General features: G+C 47.8%; 1 protein-coding gene across 2 annotated transcripts in view; it reads right to left on the reverse strand.

Annotated features, from left to right (window-relative positions):
* The window catches only part of SAFB2 (scaffold attachment factor B2), a 32,885-nt gene that overhangs the window by 9,651 nt on the left and 1,494 nt on the right, over positions 1-21,740 (reverse strand). For both annotated transcript variants that reach the window (XM_003981706.6, XM_045044383.1), the window contains exons 3-13: positions 17,172-17,236; positions 16,885-17,088; positions 15,066-15,128; positions 14,104-14,131; positions 12,676-13,186; positions 12,200-12,249; positions 11,558-11,658; positions 6,766-6,915; positions 6,564-6,676; positions 2,034-2,164; positions 747-838 (exon numbers count right to left, since the gene is read on the reverse strand). In XM_003981706.6, coding sequence (XP_003981755.3) covers positions 747-838; positions 2,034-2,164; positions 6,564-6,676; positions 6,766-6,915; positions 11,558-11,658; positions 12,200-12,249; positions 12,676-13,186; positions 14,104-14,131; positions 15,066-15,128; positions 16,885-17,088; positions 17,172-17,236 — 1,508 coding nt within the window. The remainder of the gene's footprint in view (positions 1-746; positions 839-2,033; positions 2,165-6,563; positions 6,677-6,765; positions 6,916-11,557; positions 11,659-12,199; positions 12,250-12,675; positions 13,187-14,103; positions 14,132-15,065; positions 15,129-16,884; positions 17,089-17,171; positions 17,237-21,740) is intronic.

Genomic DNA, 21,740 nt, shown 5'->3' on the forward strand with positions numbered 1-21,740 from the left:
TTTTCTATTTTAGTGTCTTTACGGTTTTCACGTACCCCAAAAGGAAAATGACGTCAGGAAGGGATGGATTAAAAATCAAACGTTCATTTCAAAAATAAGTCTCAGCACCACAAACGGTTCTTGGATGAATACTGCTAGCTCAGCATTCACTGGAAGGGGCCGGCTCTCATGAATGGTTGAGCTAGAACCTTCAGGCGGTGAGCAGAGGGGTTTGTTTTTCGGAGTGGAAAAAACAAAACGAGGAACCACCAGCTGGTCCAGCTACGTGTACCACTTAAGAAATGGGAGGTCCGCTCTCTGACGTGAGTCGATTTTCCAGCGGACTCCATTTTCCTTTCTTGTTAACGTCACAGAAGATGAAGCATCGCCCAAAGCGATGAATCAGCTACCACTAGGTTAACCAAAGAGCAGAACCTGCCTTCTGCCTTGAACAGCCTGGGTCCTGCCCATTCTACCCAATGGTCGGCTTTCTGCGAATCGATTCTTCCAGAAGATGGCGTAACCTGACAGAGAATCGGGGTCAACACATCGTGTGAAGTGAAAACATTCGGTGCTGCTTTGAAATAAGTTGTAGAATCTTTGAGTCTGTACGTGCCATCCAACGGCTAATAATATGCCTTCTGAATACATCAAAGAACTCTTAAAATTTGAAAGGCGAAACAAAGCTGTGTTCGTAGTGCAGATCAAAGTGGTCGTTAAACCACCCTCAGATCAGTTGGACCTGAGATGGCAGAAGCAATACTTACTCTCTCTTTCGACCTGCTTGTGGTTTTCACGCTAATGACAGGCTCTCCTTTCGATTTGTCCATCACGACTGTCCGTTCCATTCCTCTGCTTCCTTCAGGGAAAGAAACAAAAAACCAGCCATCCATGAAAACCTGCTGAGGCCCCCCCTTCCAAAGAGCAGGCAGCACATGGGCTGACCGGGGGCCTGCCAGGCTCCCTCGAGTGACTAACGCTAACCTCTGGAGCCTCTGCGTCTCCTCCTCCTTCCCGTTCTGACACGAAGCACCCACTACCGACACGAGGCACTCCAGGTCTCTGCTCACCTGGAATGAAGCGGCCGGGATTTCCTCACACCTTGCAACATAAATCTAAGCCAAGGTGCGTTCTGCCACGCACACACATCCAACCCACAAGCTTCCTTTACCCTCGCGCTAAATCCTAGCAGCTCCAGGAGAACCAATTTTGGTTTTTTTTTTCTCCTCCACATCCTGGAACGCTCTGCAGAATTCAGGCCCTCATCGCAATCGGACGGTTGGGCTTCCCTTCGTTCATCCACAGCAATAAAGGCCTCCAAATAGAATCTTCCCCTCGATGACACAATAACCACTCTAACCACCAGGACTATTCCTGATTTGGGGAGGTTTGCCATACTTGAGGAACATTTTAAAAACACGTTCCTCGTGAGACTGCCGGTAAATTACACCAAACGCCAAAGATCTAATTTGTAACGCTCTGTAATGCGCTGTACCCAGTTCCCATGCTCCAGATGGCTGAATTTTGTTTGTTTTATTGGGGAGGAGAGGAGGCAGGCGCAGGGAGAATTGGTTTTATTTTTTCCAGACGACATTCCGCGGAGCCTCATGCAAATCTGAAGGCGTGGAACACGATGAACTTTACAAAATGTCAAGAGGTGGCACGCCCCAAGTGCAGCTACGTCAACGGGTACAGAGGTTCTGAGTTTGCACCGTATCTCCGGTTTTGACTCTATCTGCCTTTAACACACACGCAGAAGCCTGACCACATAACTGCATCCAATCGGTTTCAAGAACCAGGAAGCGTCTCCCGCGCATACCCGTCTGCACTCCTGCCAAATGTTACGCAGAAGAGCGAGAGGCCTAGTCGCGGGGCCGCCAGTGAGCAGAAGTCACCGGGGAGAGCGTCCCCACGTGTGTGACGTCACCAGACACTCCTTCAGGCCACGTCACCCTGGGGCTGCGATGCGTTCAGAGCCGCCTGTCAACAGAACCCGCGGTCCCCCCTGCCCCGAGCTCCTCCCTTCTTGTGGGCACGTGGAAAGCTCTGCTCACCTGATTTGGTGACTCTCGACCGATTTGCAGGTCCTGGTTTCGGCTCATCCTCTTCCTTTTCTTCCTTCTTAATGTCTTCAGGCTTTTTTTCCTCCTTTTTCTCCAACTTCTCTTCCTTCTTAATCACGGTTCTGTTGAAAAACATGGTCACCAAACTTGAGTTCCTGGGACTCGGGCGGCAGCTCACACCTCTTCAGACTTGCACACAAAACCAACCAGCCTGGCGGCAGGCGGACGGACACGACTCTCGGAAAACCGCGGTAGGGACAATATCCTCTTGAGAGGCAGAGCCCTCATTCCCCCGGGAGATCTCTGCCACATCTAGAACCGTCAGGACGGAACTGCAGGCTTGCGGCTATTTTTGCTAACTGCTCGATGCCCGGGGATAGCAGAGCGGCTCACGGGCACACACATGGGAAACTACGTCCGAATGCGCGTTAAAAACTAATTTCAAGTTTCGCCGTGTGTGGAAAAAAACATTTTTTCCAAATTAATACAGTATAAAATAGAAAGGAGGGGTGCCTGGGTGGCTCAGTCGGTTGAGTGTCCCTCAGGTCGTGATCTCAAGGTCCGTGGGTTGGAGGCCCGCTTCTGGCTCTGTGCTGACAGCTCGGACCCTGGAGCCTCCTTCGGATTCTATGTCTCCCTCTCTCTCTCTGCCGCTGCCCTGCTCAGACACTCTCTCTCTCTCGCTCTCGAAGTAAGAAACGTTAACAAAAAACTTAAAAAAAAAATGAAGTAAAATAGAGTGGAGGTACGGGATGAGGACAGGAGGTGGCGGCTTACACGAAGCAGCGGGCCACAGGCCTGTAACAACACGCCTGGTCATTTCTGCATATTGTGGGGGAGTTAAAATGGCAGGCTACGTACGTCCCAGCTTGTGCAGCAACTGCTGTCACATTTCAACCCGGAGGCCGCTTTTTTCTAAGCAGTGAAATAAATCCTCGTCGCCACCCAAACTTGTCTCCCTTATTCCCTAACGCTGTTATCTCGGGCGATCAAATCTCACACTCCTTAAATGCCCACCGTGTGCCAGGCCCCTCGGGTTCCCTGACCAGGTCCCTGCCCTGTCTTCCCTACAACCCAGGCAGGGCTCAGCCTGTTGGGAGAAACCTCTCCCAAGGTCACTCTTCCTCCCTCCTCAACTTCCACAGCACGTCGTCTTTAAAATAATAATCACACTTTAAGAAAAACCTCGTTTAAAAAAATTTTTTTAATTTTTATATTTTAATTTTTCAGAGAGAGAGAGAGGGCACGTGCAAGCAAGCTTAAGCGTGTGAACTGGAGAGAGGGGCTGAGAGAGAAGGAGAGAATTTTAAGCAGGCGGCACATTCAGCGAGAAGCCTGCTTGGGATTCTCTCTCCCTCTGCCCTGCCCCTGCTCACACTCTCGCTAAAAATAAACTTACAAAGAGTCCAAACTCAACCCACTGAGCCACCCGAGGTGCCCCTATTTAAAATTTATGAAAATGTAAATACACACAACAATTGATGGTGTGTACTAGAATCAAGACCTGTTATTTGGGGGCGCCTGGGTGGCTCAGTCAGTTAAGCATCCGACTTCGACTCAGATCACGATCTCACGGTTCCTGGGTTTGAGCCCTGTGACGGGCTCTGTGCTGAGAGCTAGGAGCCCGGGGCCTTGTTTGGATTCTGTGTCTCCTTCTCTCCCTGCTCCTGTTTCTCTCTCTCCCTCTCCCCAAAATAAACAAACGCTTAAAAAAAAAAAGTGGGGGGGGGGGGTGGCACCCAGATGGCTCAGTCGGCTAAGCGTCCGACTTCGACTCAGGTCATGATCTCACAGGTCGTGAGTTCGAGCCTCGCATCGGGCTCTGTGCTGACAGCTCAGAGCCTGGAGCCTGCTTCAGATTCCGCATCTCCCTCTCTCTCTGGCTCTTCCCCGCTCATGCTCTTTCTCGCCTTCAAAAATAAGTAAAAACGTTAAAAGAAAAATTAAAAAAAAAAATTTTTTTTTAAGCACATCGGTTTCACAAAAACAACAAAGCCAAAACCCAAAACACCATACGTGTGTCAACTTACTCAAGGAACTTCCCTGTGACGGCCACCACAGGGCCTTTCCTGACCATCCCTGGGCTCCACCGCCCGTGTCTCTGCTGAGTGGTGCCTGGGTAGCCTCACAGCCTGGCGTCACCGGGACGGCACTACAACGCTGCACCGCAGCGTCTCACCTCACATCCGTGTCGGGGGACACACACAGACGTGGCTCCCTTCCACGGCTACGCGGTCCACGTCCCTTCCCCTCTGACAGAGGCGGAAATCGTTCTGGTGACTACGTGACTCCAGATAAAGCCGTGACGAATCACGGGTGACGCACGGCCCTCGCTATCCTGTGGTGGCGCCTTCTCTCTCCGAGGAGACCCCTCCTGCTGTCCTGTACTCACGCGGCACCTCCCGCACGCAGAGAAACCTCTCGGTAACCAGAGTTAAAAATGTAATTTCGAAAACACGAATGCATACGGACACAAAAAGGCTGGAGGGACACACGGGAAGGGGCCACCCTCGGGCAGGGGCTGGTGCTGGACACGTGCGTGTGCTTTCCAAACGGCAACCGCAGCAAACGCACCACTCATCCGAGACCGTGAAGACGAGCCACTTCTTCGGAAAAGTTTCTCTCCTTCGCTTAGACTACCTACTGAACCTAGAGATTCTCGAAAGGAAAGGTTAATGAAGGTGTTCACTGGAAGAAAAAAACTGTGGTTCAAACATACTGTGAATTCCTCAATCTCCCAGTCAGATCACTTCAAGGCAGTGTGGCTGTCAACGGCCCCGAGTTCACTGCCCGCCGCGACCGAACCCTGGCCTTGTCACTTCTTAGCTGGGCTGCTCTGTGTGCCCTTCAGCCGGGCAGTCCCCGACCCGGAGCCTGCTCCCTCTGCGACACGAAACTCTTCCAGGGACCAAGGGAACCACCCGATGCACGCTAGCCAGTTATTAGCCCCTTCCTTTCGTCCAGACACACCTCACTGGGTGGTCAGAAAAATCACTGAGGGAAATGGATTCCCAAACACCAAGAAGACCAAGAATTCTGAACAGCTACCGATATCTGACAAATACGGTTTTAGAATTGCGGACAGAACAGGTCTCTTTGGAGAAGCTGCTGACAGAATCGCTGGTCTCGCTTGTAAATACACGAAGGCTACTCTGACACTTAGTACTCACGGGTCTACAGACTAATTTGGAATGAAGAGCGGCAATTAAACTGTTAAAAATGGAGTTGAACTTAGGAGTGTTAACGATGTCCGCACCTTCGCTCAACGTCCGTTTTCTTAACATAAAAAACAAAGGCAAAACTGAATCACTGAGACGGACAGATTTCTCAGCAACGGGTTCAATCTGCAGGGAGAATGCCCCCAGGTGTGCAAGAAGGTTGCACAGACAATATGAACACACCGTGCTGGGCACTGAGAACTGTATCACCATCACGCACCTCACGGAAGCCTACCTCCTCCAGGAGATAAACCTATTAACTTTGAGAAAATTTGTAAGCAGGCAATGCCTACTCTGAATGACCCGTCTGTCCCTACTTCCATCTTGGTTAAAGATACAAATCACCTCCTTCATAGATGGCATCCAGACCCACAGTTCCCCAACTTCTGTGCCAAGGTACCCCTCAGGGTGCCACAGTGAACTCACAGGTGCCCTGAGGTACCAGATATTTTTGAGGGACACGGTAATACCTGACGGTGGTCAGACACCGCACAAACTACTAGCTCGACGATATTCTTTTCGGTACTAGTTCAGGTTACGTTCCTTTGGATGACGCTACGTTTTTTAAAAGTGGCTGTGATAAAAAGCAGGAACTGAACGAAAACCATTCTGGATCAGGAAACGATTCCAAGGTTTGAGAGACTGTGCAAGGACCCAGAACATTAACAGTGAAATAAAAATCATTCTTTCGGGTCGCCTGGGTGGCTCAGTCGGTTAAGTGTCCGACTCTTGGTTTCGGCTCAGGTCATGACCTCACAGCTTCATGGGTTCAAGCGCCACGTCAGGCTCTGCAGTGGCAGAGCGGAGCCTGCCTGGGATTCTCTCTCACCCCCCGCCCCGCCCTTCCCTCACTGGCACGGTCTCTGTTTCTCAAAATAAACAAACTTAAAAAAATTACAAAATTATTATTCTTCCATTTTGCGTGTCATTTTTTTTCCCAACAGATTACTAAGTTGTTTAGACACAAACGCTTATTAAGGATCCCCCGAACACATTTCTTACAGTTACGTGTTACTTCACTCGACAGCTTTACAGAAACAATACTCAAGTGGCAGCAAGATGCACAAATCGGACACTTCAGTGAGAAGCTGGAGAGGCAGGCTGTCCTTGGAGAGGAGGAATGACCCTGTGGCTGTCACCTGCCCTCTTCCCGCCCACTCCCAAGAGAAAAGTTAAGAGAAAGGCAACGCAGGGCTTCCACTCACAACCGTGAGATCAAGACCTGAGCTGAGATCAAGAGTCGGACGCCCCACTGACTGAGCCCCCCGGGCGCCCTGAGAAAGGTTTGAAATCACCACTTTACTTTTCAATTTTGATCTCCACGGGATGATGTCTGTCAACACTAGTTAGTTTTTCCTTCTTCACTTCACACTCTTTTCTGTCGGACAGCTTTTTCCCAGCCGGTTCATTTTTGGCCTAAAACACAAGACGGACAGAAATGGCTCACGGTCCAGGTCTTCTCGCTTGTCGGCTCCGTGGGTTACGGCAGGCAAGAACGGCCTCACCTTCTCGACGGAGATCATTCTTCCGTGAAGCTCAGTTCTGTGGAGATGACTGATGCACTTTGTAGCCTCATCAGATGTCGACATGGTGACAAACCCATAGCACCGAGCTCCAGGACTGCGGGCGTTGGTCACCACTTTGGCCCCGACAACCTTCACGAGAAAGGGCACGCTTATTCTCCCGCACAGATCACCACACAATCTGTCAAAACTGATGAGCAGTTAATTGATCATCGGAATTACTTCCACTACTTTTTACTTCTCCACAAACTGGTGGTTCTCCAGGACTAGTTACGCAAGTGGTTCTAATCCATCCCATCAAAATACAATTGTTTTCGATGCAAGATCGGCCCTCGGAGTGACAAAAAACAAACAGGAACAGCTAAAGACATTTAAACTTCACCAACCACAACTCATTAATTAATCAAAAGTCCTTCCCACTTGGATCATTTTCTCCAACTGGACTTCTACTTCCAGACAGGCTGGCGCACCAAGTAATTACCCTCCGGCTGCCTGAAACTAGAAAACTAGAGGAAAAGCAGGCAACAAGGGTTTTCGGACGCCGCACACCAGGCCACACGGGATGGTGACCTGCAAGAGAGGACACGCGGAGCCGTATGGGTGCCCGGGCTCACTTCCCAGAAGTACCTGGCCACGGGCAGAGAGGGGCGACGGCCCACGGAGGGGTGAGGGGCGGTATCCCGGAGCGGCGCACAAGTCAACGTCTGAAACAATCGAGGCAGCGAGAGCCCAGTATCGACGAGGGCAGCGCCGCATAAAGACCGCTGCGGGGAGCCGCACACCTGTGAGGAGCCCACGGGCGGCCAGGGGCGAGAGACCCACCCGTAAGAAGAGAGCAAGCAATCCCCACGGCTGGGCTGCTCAGGGCCTCAAACGATTCACTTTTTCCAGAGTGAACCCAGCAGCTGGAGTGGAAAAGCTTGCAATTCACGGGGCACGAGGCTGAGAAGCCAGAAGGGTGCCGCCCCCGGAGCCGAACTAACCTAACCAACCTGCTCTGACCTAACGAAGCCGGACAGCAAATCTGAGGAATAAATGAGTGAACTGTGTCCCAGCAAAAGCTCAAGAACACTTATAGGGACATACGAGTAACTAGAACACACGTAAATCACGACGTCTGACGTCCGATCGAAAATAACCAGGCAGGCCCAGAAGCAGAAAGGGACTCTAATGAAGAAAACAAACCAACCAATAGAGAAAGACCCAGAAGTGACTCCATGACAGAATTAGTCAACAACGATGTTAAAATTATTTTGGCTATATCCTAAACCCTCAAGAAGCTGGAGAAACCACTCAACATGCCGGGTAAACACACAGAAGGTATTTGAAAATACCCAACCCGGAATTTTGGAGCTGGAAAATACATCAGAGGAGACGGACAGCAGACCCGGCAGAAAAAAGGTAAGGGAACTTGAAAACATAGCAACAGAAGCTACTCGAAATAAATGGAGGGAAAAAGACAAAACACGCCAAAACAAACCACAGCAACAGCGGGCTTTACGATAGCGCATGGGTCGTCAAAGGCAAGAAGCACAGGAAAAACTTAGTGGATGAAACCCCAGAATATTCGTGGCAGCGAATCACTCCAAGCCAGTGATCAAGAGAATCTTACAGGTAAGCCAGAGGAAAACAGACACCCGTGCCCTAAGGAACGAAGGTGAGACCCATAGCCACAGGTCAGATGACATGAGCCGGAAGGAAGGAGGCAGCACTGCTGTCCAGAAAAAAAAAAAAAAAAAAAAAAAATCAAGGAACCTGGAATTTGGCACCCGGCAAACAGAGTTTTCCAAACGAAGGCAAAAGAATGACATTCCCAGACCCACAAGAGCAGTGGAAATTATCACTGGCAAGCCTGTACCTTAAGGAAGGTTTAAAGATAGAATAAAATAATACCCAACAGGAACTTGGATGTCAACGAAAGGGAATAAAGAGCACCTCAAAAGATACACACGTAGGTAACTGAAAAGTCCCTGTTTTTTCTTATTTATGTACCTCTTTAAGGTGTAAGCACAAAGCATATTACACACGTAAATAAGCCAATAACGTACTGCGTTATTAAATAGAAAACAGACCACGATGGCAAGACCAAAAAGGCTGGGAGGGAAAATGGCGGTGCACTGTTACAAGGTTCGCACGCCTCCAGGGAACCAGATTATCACTGAAGGGACAGACTGGGCTAAATTGAGTCTTCTTTTTTTTAAGTTTATTTATGTATTTTAAGAGGGGTGAGGGGGGAATACACACAGGGGAGAGGGAGAAAGAATCCTAAGCAGGCTCCGCACTGTCAGCACACAGCCTGATGTGGGGCTCGATCGTACGAACCGTGAGACCGTGACCTGAGCCAAAATCAAGAGTCAGACGCTTAACTGACCGAGCCACGCGGGCACCCCAAGTTGAACCTTGTAACAGAATTCCTAAATGCGGCTATCAAAGAGAAATGTTATAGTTCAACCAATAAGTGAAAAAAAAGAGTCAGAAAAAAAAAATACCTTGAAACAAACGAAAAGTAAACCCAACACACAATAATTATGACATGTAGCAAAAGCAGTGAAGAGTGAAGTTCACGGTGATGGAAGTCCACATCCAGAAACAAGGAAAAACTCAAATAAACAACTAAATTTTACAACCTCCAGAAACCAGGCCATAGTAACACTAGTCCCATACACGAGTTACAGCTAGGGCAGAACAAATCATAAAAAGCACTCAATGCAAAAGGCAGCAAGAGAAGCAAGGAGGCCAAGAAATAGGTCAGAGAGAAGACAGAGCCAGAGCCGACTCAAACCCCACTATGCTCGTGCTCGTGTTACACGTGAATGTTCCCATGGGATGTGCAGAGACCCGAGGGGAGAGCCCGCACCTACGCGAGTGCAGAGCCCTGAGTCTGGCCCCGACCACCTGATTCAGGTCAACGTGAGCAAGTCCCCTCCTCTCTCCGGACCTCAACGTCCCCACCTGTGCGATGATGGTGGGGGTGGGGTGGAGGAACGTTCCATCATCTCTAGGTTCGCAGCAGACTCGGGGGTCCGTGTTCCCACCCGCAGGTGTGGAGCAGCGCTGCTCTCTCAGTAGAGGAGAGCCCTGCTCCGTCCAGAGCACCTCACACAGGGCCAAAGGGGACTTTCTGAAGGGGACAGATGTCACTTCTCTCAGAGACGAATTTCCCATTCTTCACTCTCCTCAAGGTCAAGGGGCCGAGCCAATTGTGGGATCACATGACTTCCTCACCAAACTAAGTACCCTTGCAAGGACATCGCTTCTGATGCCCACGAGAGCAGAATCCAAGACAACCTCACCTGTCCCTGTCCCCTGGCCTCGCCCTCTGCCCCCCACAGCAGCCTCCGATTAGTTGATCCAAAATACAGACTTGTCCCACCACAGGGCCTCCATGCCACTGCTCTAGTCCACAGCTGAGACCTGTGGGCAAGGTCAATTCCAGAATCACCCAGGCCTCACTTAAACAGCACTTACTCGGCAAGGTGCGCCAAACCCCAGACCCACATCTAAATCTGGTGTCCCTCCCAAACGCTGATGGCATGCTGTTAACTTCCCTGAATAAACCCATCGTTTAGGCTGTGTTTACTTTTTTTTTCAATGTTCACTCTTCAGAGAGAGCAAGCAAGCAGGGGAGGGGCAGAGAGAGGCAGACCGAGGATCTGAAGCGGATTCTGTGCTAACAGCAGAGAGCCCAGCCCGATGCACGGCTCAAACTCAAACCGTGAGATCATGACCTGAGCTGAAGCCACCCAAGCACCCCTGTTGTATTTACTTCTTCAACGATTTCCCCATCAGACTGTTAAGACCTATGAGGACGTGACCTTCTATGTGCTGTTAGGCTTCATAATTGGTGTCTAAGTCAAGTAAATAACCGACAAGTAGGTTACGGCGTCAGTTTGAAGCCCTTGTGAAAGACATTCACTGTGAAGAAAAATTCATCTTACAAACACTGCTTCTGGGTCCTGTCCACTTAGGTCACTGACACATTTGCTGACGTCTAGTCAGGGACACAGACCTGAGCAAAGACAGGCCCAGGGCATCCAGGACATCTGTGAAGCTCCGCCTGGACTCCCGGCAGCTTCTCCATGCTGGGGGTGTGTGTGTGGGGGGGGGAACCCCACACCTGCTCCCCCCCTTGGAGGGCCACTCCCCACAGGCACCCACAAGACCAGGGCAGTCCTCCTGCCCTAAAATGAGACTGCTTCACTATCTAATTCCAGGATGATGAAAATCGGTTTTAAGTGTTCTCGAGTCCTCAGAAGGCTTCTAAATTGTATTATTTTCTTCCTGCCCCTGTGGACAGCGTATTAGTTGATATATTTTTAAACCACTATCGTGTTCCAGTTTTTGAACTATAGGTTTAAAAACGCCGGAATATATAAAGTTAACTCGTCACTTACTGTTCAGGAAAAAAATCCAGCATGCCAGCTTTTAAGTTGTATATGGGCCACAAAAACAGCAGTTTCTTCAAGACAAGTTAGAATGAACCACAGCAACGTTTAGACTGCAGCTATTTACATACATTTTCTGTGACACAACGAACTACCTGTTGGCTGTTCCCCACTCTCAAGTGGGAAACAAGGCCCACTACCTTGTGGGGTTCTGTTTTCCATACACAAGTATGTGTGCACGTACACACACATGTAGAAATATACAAGCCCAAAAAAACAAAAAAGACCACCGACCAGATTAACGATAGAAAAAAGAACTCCCCAAACTCTGAGCTTATTTTTTAATGCCAAATCGAGGCTGGGCGGCAGGACGTTAAGGGAGCACGTACCTTTCCATACTTGTTGAATAGATTCTTCAGATCTGTCGCTCGAGTTGTGGAGGACAGTCCACTGACCCACAGGTTCCTGCCAGAGCTGCTTCCGGTACGACCTGGGGCAGGAGGCAAAGGATCAGGCTTTGCCTCCAGGCCTAACAGGAAGCACGGCGTGCCTCAGAACGTGGCCCTCTCTTAAACCCCAGCCACATCCAATTTCAACTCTTCTGGTTTAGAAACGTAATTACTGCCAACACACGGAAGACCAAAAATACGGACTGTGGAAACGGCTTCCTTACTCAAGGAATCCTCAGGTCCACGTCAGTTACAAATGGAAATGACTACTGGTGCCCAATTCTCACCCAAGGTGGCAGTTTCTACAACCTTGTCCCATTATTATAATGGGCAGAACAGGATGAGAATAGGACACAGTGCAGTCAGACTTTCAGTATCTCATAAATGACACCCACGACCGAGACAGAAACCACAGAAGCTCACCAACATTTACATCTAGTCTCTCAAGATACTGCTAGATGGAACTTCCGGTAATCCTCAATCAAACCAACTACTGGATCCCAAATGTGGGTACCTGTAGGCCCCTCCCTCCCGAAATAAGGGATCCACAGGCGGCTCCCTGCCACATAAGTTAAATCATACCTTTTTCATCTTTAATGATTGGCTTTATATCTTTTTCTTCCTTAAAAGAGCTAGAGACAAAAGTTAATGTTACTCACACAGGAAAAAAATGAAAGAGAACTAAATTAAAAGTATGGTATGTGCTAAAACTGAATACCTACCAGAAAATTAGTCTGAAATAAAATTTTAAGACACCTTTGCAAGCTTTTATAGGAAATCTGACCCCCAAAATACAATGTCAGATTCTTAAAAGTCAATTGGATTTAGCCGAAGATAAGAGTTAACAATTTAAGAACACAACCGTTAATAGGTTGAGAAAAAGAAAAGAAATAGGTTCACCCATTAAAAATACACAGAGAGATATAAAACATCGTTTAGAAGTAAACTACAATTGCATCAGTCTGGCTGGCCAATTGCAGAAAAAACAGCTTATGTGTGTCATTAAATGACCAATGAAAAGGAGATAGCGTCTGGTCTAAAACTGAGAAAAAACAAACCTCATTTTCTGATCAGCGCCCTCACTGGCTGAGGACTCTTTAGGAGCCGGAGGGACTTCATTACAAGCTTCAAAAGCAAACTTCTTCACGTCTTCTTTGCTATCTCTGGGGTCTGGGCTTGAGGCTTCCTGGGGCGCTTCCGCGACCTCCTCGCTAGAGGCTTCCGTGTGCTCTGAGGCTTTACTACTCTGCTCAACTGGCTTCTCTAGCCCTACAGGCTCACAGTCCGTCCGCGCGCCATCGCCCGGCTGCTCCACGGGCTCCCTTTTCACTACCGCTAACAGGGTGTCTGCCCTGCTCGCCTGAGCTCGTGCTGTTGACTCGCTGGCCAAATCTAAGTCACCCTCCTCCGGATGGGCGCTGCCAAAAAGGTCCTCTTCCTCCGCAAGCTTTCTGTCTGGCCCCACGCTACTTGTATCCTGTGCAAAGGGCTGCTCCAGCTCGGAACCTTCTTCTTTTACTGGCTCAGATTTACAAGTTTCCCCCAAAATGTCGAGTATTTTCTCATTTTCTACGGATTTAACAGGAATAGAATGGCACAAGGTTTAATTACCAGGGAAATAAAGCAATCACAAATGCGGAACCGGCACGGCTGCCACGCTAACACGAAGAGAACCGCTAGCTACACAGAGATTGGAAAACCCGCGGGTACACAAAGTTACACTGGTTACACTACCTGCGCTCCAACCGACTGCTACAGTAAGCCGCTACGCTACATGGAAGAGAAAAGGCCCCCACAGATTTAAACACCTACAACCACGTGGCTGCTTCTCGACAGTCTTCGTCAGGTTTTTGTTCAAGTGTGGGTCTTCGACTTATTTTCCCAGTGTCCGAGGTGCGGAACCGAATGCGATCACCGTTTGACGACAGCTCAGTTTCCAAATTTCTTCGAATTTCTTTTAACGGGACAGTCCGACATGAAACCCAGAATCTCTTCCGACGGCAGGAGATAGACACGCAGTCCGGAAGGGGAGTGACATGTTGGAAATTTTCCTGAAGAAACTGTTTCCTCTTCTAGAATCCAGTCACTTCTCGGGTTAAAAGTGCCCTGACAACCGCTTTTTATCCTGCCTTAACTGTTATCACTCAGAAAGACTGGGGCAAAATATCACAAGATCTGTTTCATGTGTAGAAACACATGGAAGAATCACAGGGGGAAATTACTTAAAATGCCACTCTACGTGGTTAGAGAGATGAAAATAATCACTACATCTCACCAAATATATTTGACCTCCAGAAACCAGAACGGCACTTCCACAGATCTGGTGATACGAGTGGGTTTCCAATCTCTGATCCTCGTACGATCTGGATTGTCCACCATTAAAATAATTTACATGACCATACACAGCTTAGAATATATAGACAGCTTGAAAAACAAGAGTGGGAAAACTTTCAAACCATTAACTGTCGTGTTTCTCTTATCAGTACCTGGCTCCAAGAGAGGTTCTTCAATATCCTATTTGGAAAAAAGAAAAGAGAAAAAAATCCACAAGGCACTTAGAAACAGGGCAGATACCTTTCCCTAGCAGACACAGCTTCAATCAAGTGTGAATAAATGCCTGTTTCAAACGACTTTCTCCAGTGGTTCCAGTCTAGACACCGTGTTGCATTCTAGGATGATTTCCATGAGAACAAACCCATTTTGCTGGCTTCTTTCTCCCCAGCAAAGCCTGGCAGGCAGCAGTGACACTTGGCCTATTCGAATTCCCCGGGGAGGGTGTGGCCACCCCACCCAAGTCTGAGCTGACCGAAGGGCCTCTGGAGAGGGCAACAACTGCCACAGTGAGAGGTCACACAGTCGACTACTGCTTTATACATCATGCCAGATTTGAGTAAGATCTAGTTCTCTCCAAAGAAGCTGTTATTTATCACTGGAACCTGTCAACAAAACCATCTGTTTTCTCAAATCCTTTCCCTGGCTCCCCACTGTACTTAAGACAGCGGGCCAAATCTTTTCCCTGACCCCAGATGGGGGTAGTCAGGCCCACCAACGTCTGCAGTCTCACTCCTGCATCCTCCACCCCTACAACCAGCCATTCTCCTTTCGGGCCCAAAGTCCTCTTTCCCCTTTCTCTGGATTAACTCCTGACCTATGTGTCAGGCCTCAATTTGGGTTGGGCTCCTCCGGGAAGCCTTTCAGGAGTTTTTATTGCCTTCTCCCTGATGAACTTCTTTTCTTTTCTAGTTACTTTCTTTTTGGTTATTAACATGCCCCCAGTAGGATACAAAAAGCAAGACTGTAACTTGTTTGGCTTAACCTCTTACTCCAGGCACTTTGGCTCAAAATCAGTGTTCAAATCAATTTTTTACAGACGCACATCCTTTTTCACTATGGAATATTAAACACTCGCCTGATGTTTCCAACCACGCACAAGCAGGTGGTAACTTACCGGAGGTACTTTGAAGTCCAATGATGAAGCATCCAAAGTATTCTCGAAGCCCTCCCCATCCACCTGAAAGACAAAAATGGAAGACCGCTTAATGGAGACAAAGTTATGAAGGTCAAGGCCTATATACCTCACCAGTTGTTTTTTTAATGTTTATTTTTGAGACAGAGAGAGACAGAGCGTGAGCAGGGAAGGGGCAGAGAAAGAGGGAGACATAGAATCTGAAGCAGGCTCCAGGCTCTGAGCTGTCAGCACAGCTCGAACTCATCAACTGATGAGATCATGACCTGAGCCACCCAGGCACCCCATACCTCACCAGTTTCTAAGTGACTTACATGTCTGTTTCCCTCTTAGCGCCCGCCGCCACCTGCTAGTGCCACCGGGTAGTTCACCATTGGATTATTCAGTTTATCGTTGGCCTCCCTGCCTCCTCTGACAGGGTCTCACACAAGGTGGCTGCTGTCGGTGCTGGCCCACAAACATACAAAGTCATTTCCCAGGCAGTTTCTATTTACTGGTGGTCCACATACGTGACCCAGACATTTTTCCAAAGCAGAACTCAAAAGGAAAATGAAAAACTTCACACCTCCCCTTTCCCTTGGTAACAATACCTTTAAAAACAACATCTACTGGGCACTTTCTCCTAGGGGCTTTATTTGAAACATTTAACCAAACTGGTATCTTCTGTATTCAATTTGAAAACTTTTTAACCTTCTTAAGTGAAATACAAAAATACGCTTTCCCGAATGTGCTTCCTTTTCCAGGTTTGAAGCTTATGACCTGGGTGATCTGATTAACCAAGAAGAAACCAAGTTCATGCTTGGAAATAATTAACACACAACAGGATCGCACTGAGAGAGGACAGCAAAACAGCTGCCCAATGGCACCCTAGGCGGAGATGCAGTGATATTTGGAGTTTGTGATTTTTGACCTTTACGGTTTAAGGTTTAAAGTTCAGTCTTACGAGGGCACTTTTTTTCCCAGTTTAAAGCCAGAACAGTTAAGGCGGGGGGGCGGGGGGGGGGGGGAAGGGAGGGGGACCCAACAAACACAAACAAAAAATACCAACCAAACTAAGAGGATGGAGTATGCCAAGGTGGTAAGGCTAAAATGGCAATCAGTTTTAGGAAGGCCACCACAGAGAGGTCTCTGCCAAATACTAAAAGTCAAAGCTTGAGAAAGCAACACTGCTAACAAGATTAAAGCCCTCCCTTATGCACAAGGATATGAAAAGTGGTTTTCTTTAGGGGCGCCTGGGTGGCTCAGTTGGTTAAGTGTCCAACTCTTGGTTTTGGCTCAGGTCACGATCTCATAGTTTGTGAGATCGAGCCCCACGTGTGGAGCCTGCTTGAGATTCTCTCTCTCTGCCCTGCCCGTTTGTGCTCTCTCTCTCAAAAAACAAAACAAAACAAAACAAAACAAAACAAAACAAAACAAAACAAAACCACCAACAGGACAATCCAAATGATGAACTTATGACCTGTTTTGTTATCATCCCACACATTTTTAAAACCTTTTTTCCAAAGGAAAATACTTTGACCAAGTACATCAGTCTTTTAAGACTTATGCGTAGAAAGTGCCTCCCGCCCATTTATCAAAATATTCCTCAGAATTCTAGACAAGTTCTCTGGTAGTTAACATCAGACTTCTACGGAGTTTCAACGGATGTAACTTGCCACGAAGGTTTAGACACCGAGTTCAGTGTCTATGGTGGATGCGGTCTAATCAACCAGCAGGGTGTTCTTGCTCACGTGCGCAGCACGTGAGCACTGGGGAGCCTCGGGGCTACTGGCACATTCCACCGTGTCTTCAAGTTACCTACAGCGTGCTCTGTGAGCTGCGCGGGGAGCTCTCGCAGCTGTGCCGCCACATATTCTTTGCTGTCACACAGGGAACCAAGAATGCTGTCCGTGCCGTCCTCCCCAAAGTCGGGAGCGGTGCTGTTTTCAACTTCGCTCTCTTCCAACACACCGACATCCATCACGTCCATATTCCGCAAGCTCTCTAAACCTGTCTCCATATCCTCCTGGAAAGAGAAGGAAACGCGTCAACGACCGGGGGGCTGGTGGTGGCACTCCTGCTGGCATCTCTGCCTTCGATGCCACGTACCTGCCCATCTCTGGAATCTTCTTCCAGGCCGTTGTCTTCTGTGCCTTCTTCCTCCATCTTTTGTCCTAATTACAAAATAACCTTTCAGTTAGATTAACATTTAGGTTCTCACCTCCTAATTAGTTTATGCACGCTAACAGATTTCAACCTGGGTGAGGATACATCATAAGCAAACAGAAGAAGTACCCATTCTCCCACTGTGTGGAATTTTGCTGCAACCGGGACGTGGAAATCGAGGATTTCTATACTATTGTCAAAGCATTTTGGTTTTGCACAAGATATCTAACTTTAAAAGACCTCAAAACCACTCCAAACTAAAAAAACCACCCCAAAAGAAAAACGAGCAAAGGATGAACGGGCATTTTCCAACAAACAGACACTTACAAATGCCAAGTCCACCTGGTGATCAAAGAGCTTCATCCCAAAATAACACGAGATTAAGCTGCTGCTTCTCCCACACACTCCACCCACGTCAGGCAGGCTGACCACCTCTCCTCATTCTCCGGCTCAGGAACTTTTCTTTGCAAGGTACAAAGGTAAAGGCTACCACAAAGTCAATGGTCGTCCTGGATCTTGTAAACGCAGAACTACTTAGGATTAATGCTAAATATTTCCAAGGGGGGGCTGGAGGAGGAGGATGGAAACTTCTAGGCTTAGAAGAGAAGTAAAACCTTTGGGCTCCATCGTGGATCAAAAAGCCTTAAAATTGTACAAACCTTTCATTCTAGAAATTCCCTCTATAGGGGCATGTGCTAACACTAAAATGCCTGACAAAGAACAAAACCAAAAGTACCCTATCTAGAAATATACATAGCCCAAGCATTCGAAAGGGAAACACATCATGACAGTCTGTTCACTCGTGGGACACCAGTGGCTGTCAACAGGGGAAGTTGGGTGGAATTTGGCCATGACTGGAAACATTTTTGGTGTCCCAACTGGGAGATGTTCCTGGCATCTAGTGGGTAGTGAGCAGGGATGCTGTTCAACCTAAGATAGTGCACAGGACGGAAAGAACTCCTTACCCCAAATTGTCAACAGTCCCAAGTTTGCGAAACACTGTGGCACACCACAAAGGTCTTAAAAAAAAAAAAAAATCATGCTTCTAAAGAATATTTAAGAATACGTGAAAATGCCTATACAATAAAAAAAAAAAAAAAAAGAAGAATCAGGTACAGTACGTCTACTTTTACTAAATAGCACATAGAGGTGCTTGGGTGCCTCAATCAGTTAAGTATCTGACTCTTGGTTTCTGCTTAGGTCATGATCTCACGGTTCCATGGGTTCAAGTCCCGCGTTGGGCTCCGTGCTGGCAGCATGGAGCCTGCCTGGGATTCTCTCTCTCTCTTCCCGCCGGCCCTCCCCCCCACCCCCCCATCGCTAGCAGGCCTCTCAAAATAAACTTAAAAAAATAGCACGTACATGTTTGTATACATCCAAATGCAAAGACGTATTTACAGTACATACGTAAAAGTAACAAAGGCAGTCATCAACAGGGTTCAAACACAGTGGTAGAGTTAGAGATAAAATTTTACTTTCACGTGTATACGTTTTACATGTTCTAAGCTATCTAATACAGCTTCTAAAGTATCTAAACCCTTCCATAATTTTTTGAAATGAGAAAATTAAACAGAAGAAACCTCAATCTTTGAGTACAGATCCAAACAGTATGTACCCCTGCACGCGCCCTCCGGGCCACCGTTAACTCTCACTCAAAACGTGTAGCTTTGGGGCGCCTGGGTGGCTTGGTCGGTTAAGCGTCCGACTTCAGCTCAGGTCATGATCTCACGGTCCGTGAGTTCAAGCCCTGCGTCGGGCTCTGTGCTGACAGCTCAGAGCCTGGAGCCTGTTTCAGATTCTGTGTCTCCCTCTCTCTCTGCCCCTCCCCCATTCATGCTCTGTCTCAAAAATAAATAAACGTTAAAAAAAAAAAAAAAAAGTGTAGCTTTATCACCTGTCAGGCACTGTGCTCTTTATATTATTAACACTCCCACGACACTAGCAGGTTTATTAGCTGCATCTGACAGCTGAGAACTTGGTTCGGTTCTTAAAGACTCAGCTGCACTGGTTCCCGTTATATGGGAATCCAGCACTCCCTTTCGCAACATTCGCTCTAAAAACGTTTGGCAGCCGGGGCACCTGGGTGGCTCAGTCGGTTAGGCGCCTGACTTCGGCTCAGATCATGATCCCACAGTTCGTGAGTTCGAGCCCCGCGTTGGGCTCTGTGGCGACAGCTCGGAGTCTGGAGTCTGCTTCAGATTCTGTGTCTCCCTCTTTCTATCCTTCCCCTGCTCGTGCTGTTTCTCAAAAAAGGAATAAACGTCAAAAAAAAAAAAAATTTTTTAATGTTTGGTGGCTGCACCCACTTTCAGGCCCTCTAACTAGTAGCCCGCTGTACCCACAAAGGACGGAAACAGGACAGATGCAGACCGAGAAAAGCCCTCCCTAAAGGCCAACAGAACGACAAAAGCTGGGCAGGGGCCACGCCCCAATTCCAAGGGTCTGGTTTCAGCAACTAAAAGCTGAAGGGGTGGCGGACAAAGATGCTAGAAAACCTAATTCAGAATGGTAATCTTTCAAAATCACATCCACAAGCTTCAAAAATTTGCCTGTCTAAAGTTTAGCTACTTTTCACTTTGACGTAACCTTTGAAGATCTAATTTCAGCCAAGACACAAGAGGGTCTGGCACTTCATAGCAACACCCACATGTGCAGACACCTGCAAAGAGCATGCCAGCTGAACAACTTGCAGGAGCTGCCCTCGGCCCCAGGACCCTTCTGGTGACTTCTCAGAAAAACAAAGGGGAAGGGACCGGTGCCCCTCCAATTCCAGCTACAGTTGTACTAGTACAAACGTTTCTTTATACCAGCAGAAATAAAGACCACCAAAGCTTTTTTTTTTGACAAAATGGTAAGTCCCAGCAGTTTTAACATCACCTAAACTGCAACCCACATGTTCAGACACGCACTGGAAGCACTCAGCCACGATCCGGTTTGTCTAACAATGCAAAGATCCCTGTTAAGAGCCAAGAACATTTTTGACTTGTAAGCCTCGAACCTCGCAAGTTTTAAATGAGCACCTACATTAAGAACTTTGAGACACAACTTCTAACAGATACAGGGCTCTCAATCTGCATTCTCTTGACTAATCAGTATAGATACCAGACCATTACAAGAGCAGTAACAGCACGTTAATGTTTTAAAATTCGGCTTAAATGGAAATCCCTAAGGCAACCTAACTCAGAAGTTTAACCTTTCAAAACACACAAAGTTTTTAAACAGATGAGTCATGCAAAAGCCCTTCTAGAACAGCCCTTCTAAAAAGTAAACTGAAGTCACTGAAAACGCTACAAGTTACTTTCTCCTCTTGTAAGCGGTGTGCTCCGCTGCCTACATTTAACTCTTTCCAGATGAGCAGGGTATAGCCCACGGTGAGAATTCTTGCGGTGGCACCTTTCAAGAAAATAACCCACATCACACGCAAGTTCCAAAATCAGATTGTCCTTATCCATACAAAAACCGAGAACGAAAACCAATGACGGTAACAAGATTTCAAAGCTTTGTGGAACTAAATACTTCCAGAAACAGCTGGTCCCGTCCACGAAAAGAAATGAACCACTGACAGATGTCACAAACCAGAAGACTCTTGGAAACACCCTCGATGAAAGAAGCTAGGCACAAAAGGCCACGTATTGTGCGATCCTATTTACGTGGAACAGAACAATTACACACTTCCGGCAGGGGAGGGGGGCGGGGAATGGGGAGCAAATGCTAATAGGCACAAAGACTTCTACATAGGGTGATGGAAACGTTCTAGAATCACGTAGCAGTGACACAGCCTTATGAATATACTAAGAAGTAACGAATTGTGCACTGTAAACAAGTGAGTCTTATAGTATTTGAATCACGTGTCAAAAAAAAAAAAAAGGGAGAGAGAGAGAAAAAAAAATATCTGACTGCTGAGCACCTGGCAAGCTCGGTCCACGGAGCATGTGACTCTTGACCTCAGGGGTTTTACGCTGGGTGCAGAGATTGCTTAAAAATAAAGTCTTAAAGCGAACAAGAAACAACTCACTAGCGGAAAATAGGCTGGGTGTAAACGCTCCCAACAATCTATTTTGGACCCTTTGAGCAGCTGGGTTCTATTTAGTCTCCTGCTGGTGTCCTTTCCCTCGGTTTAAAGCCTAGTTGGGGCGCTTGGGTGGCGCAGTCGGTTAAGCGTCCGACTTCAGCCAGGTCACGATCTCGCGGTCCGTGAGTTCGAGCCCCGCGTCAGGCTCTGGGCTGATGGCTCAGAGCCTGGAGCCTGTTTCCGATTCTGTGTCTCCCTCTCTCTCTGCCCCTCCCCCGTTCATGCTCTGTCTCTCTCTGTCCCAAAAATAAATAAAAAACGTTGAAAAAGCCTAGTTTATGAACCGAGGAGGAAGCCACAGCAGGTTTAAGAGCGGACCTTACCCTAATTCAGCGTAAATCCCAACGACAAGAGCCCAGGTGTCCCACTTAGTACCCGCAAAGTCTCTTTCGTCTTCCCAGAACTACTCGCAAGGTGATGAAAACAAAAACCGAGCGGAA

Source organism: Felis catus, chromosome A2, assembly GCF_018350175.1.
Source record: "Felis catus isolate Fca126 chromosome A2, F.catus_Fca126_mat1.0, whole genome shotgun sequence".
In the NCBI taxonomy this organism is placed as follows: domain Eukaryota; kingdom Metazoa; phylum Chordata; class Mammalia; order Carnivora; family Felidae; genus Felis; species Felis catus.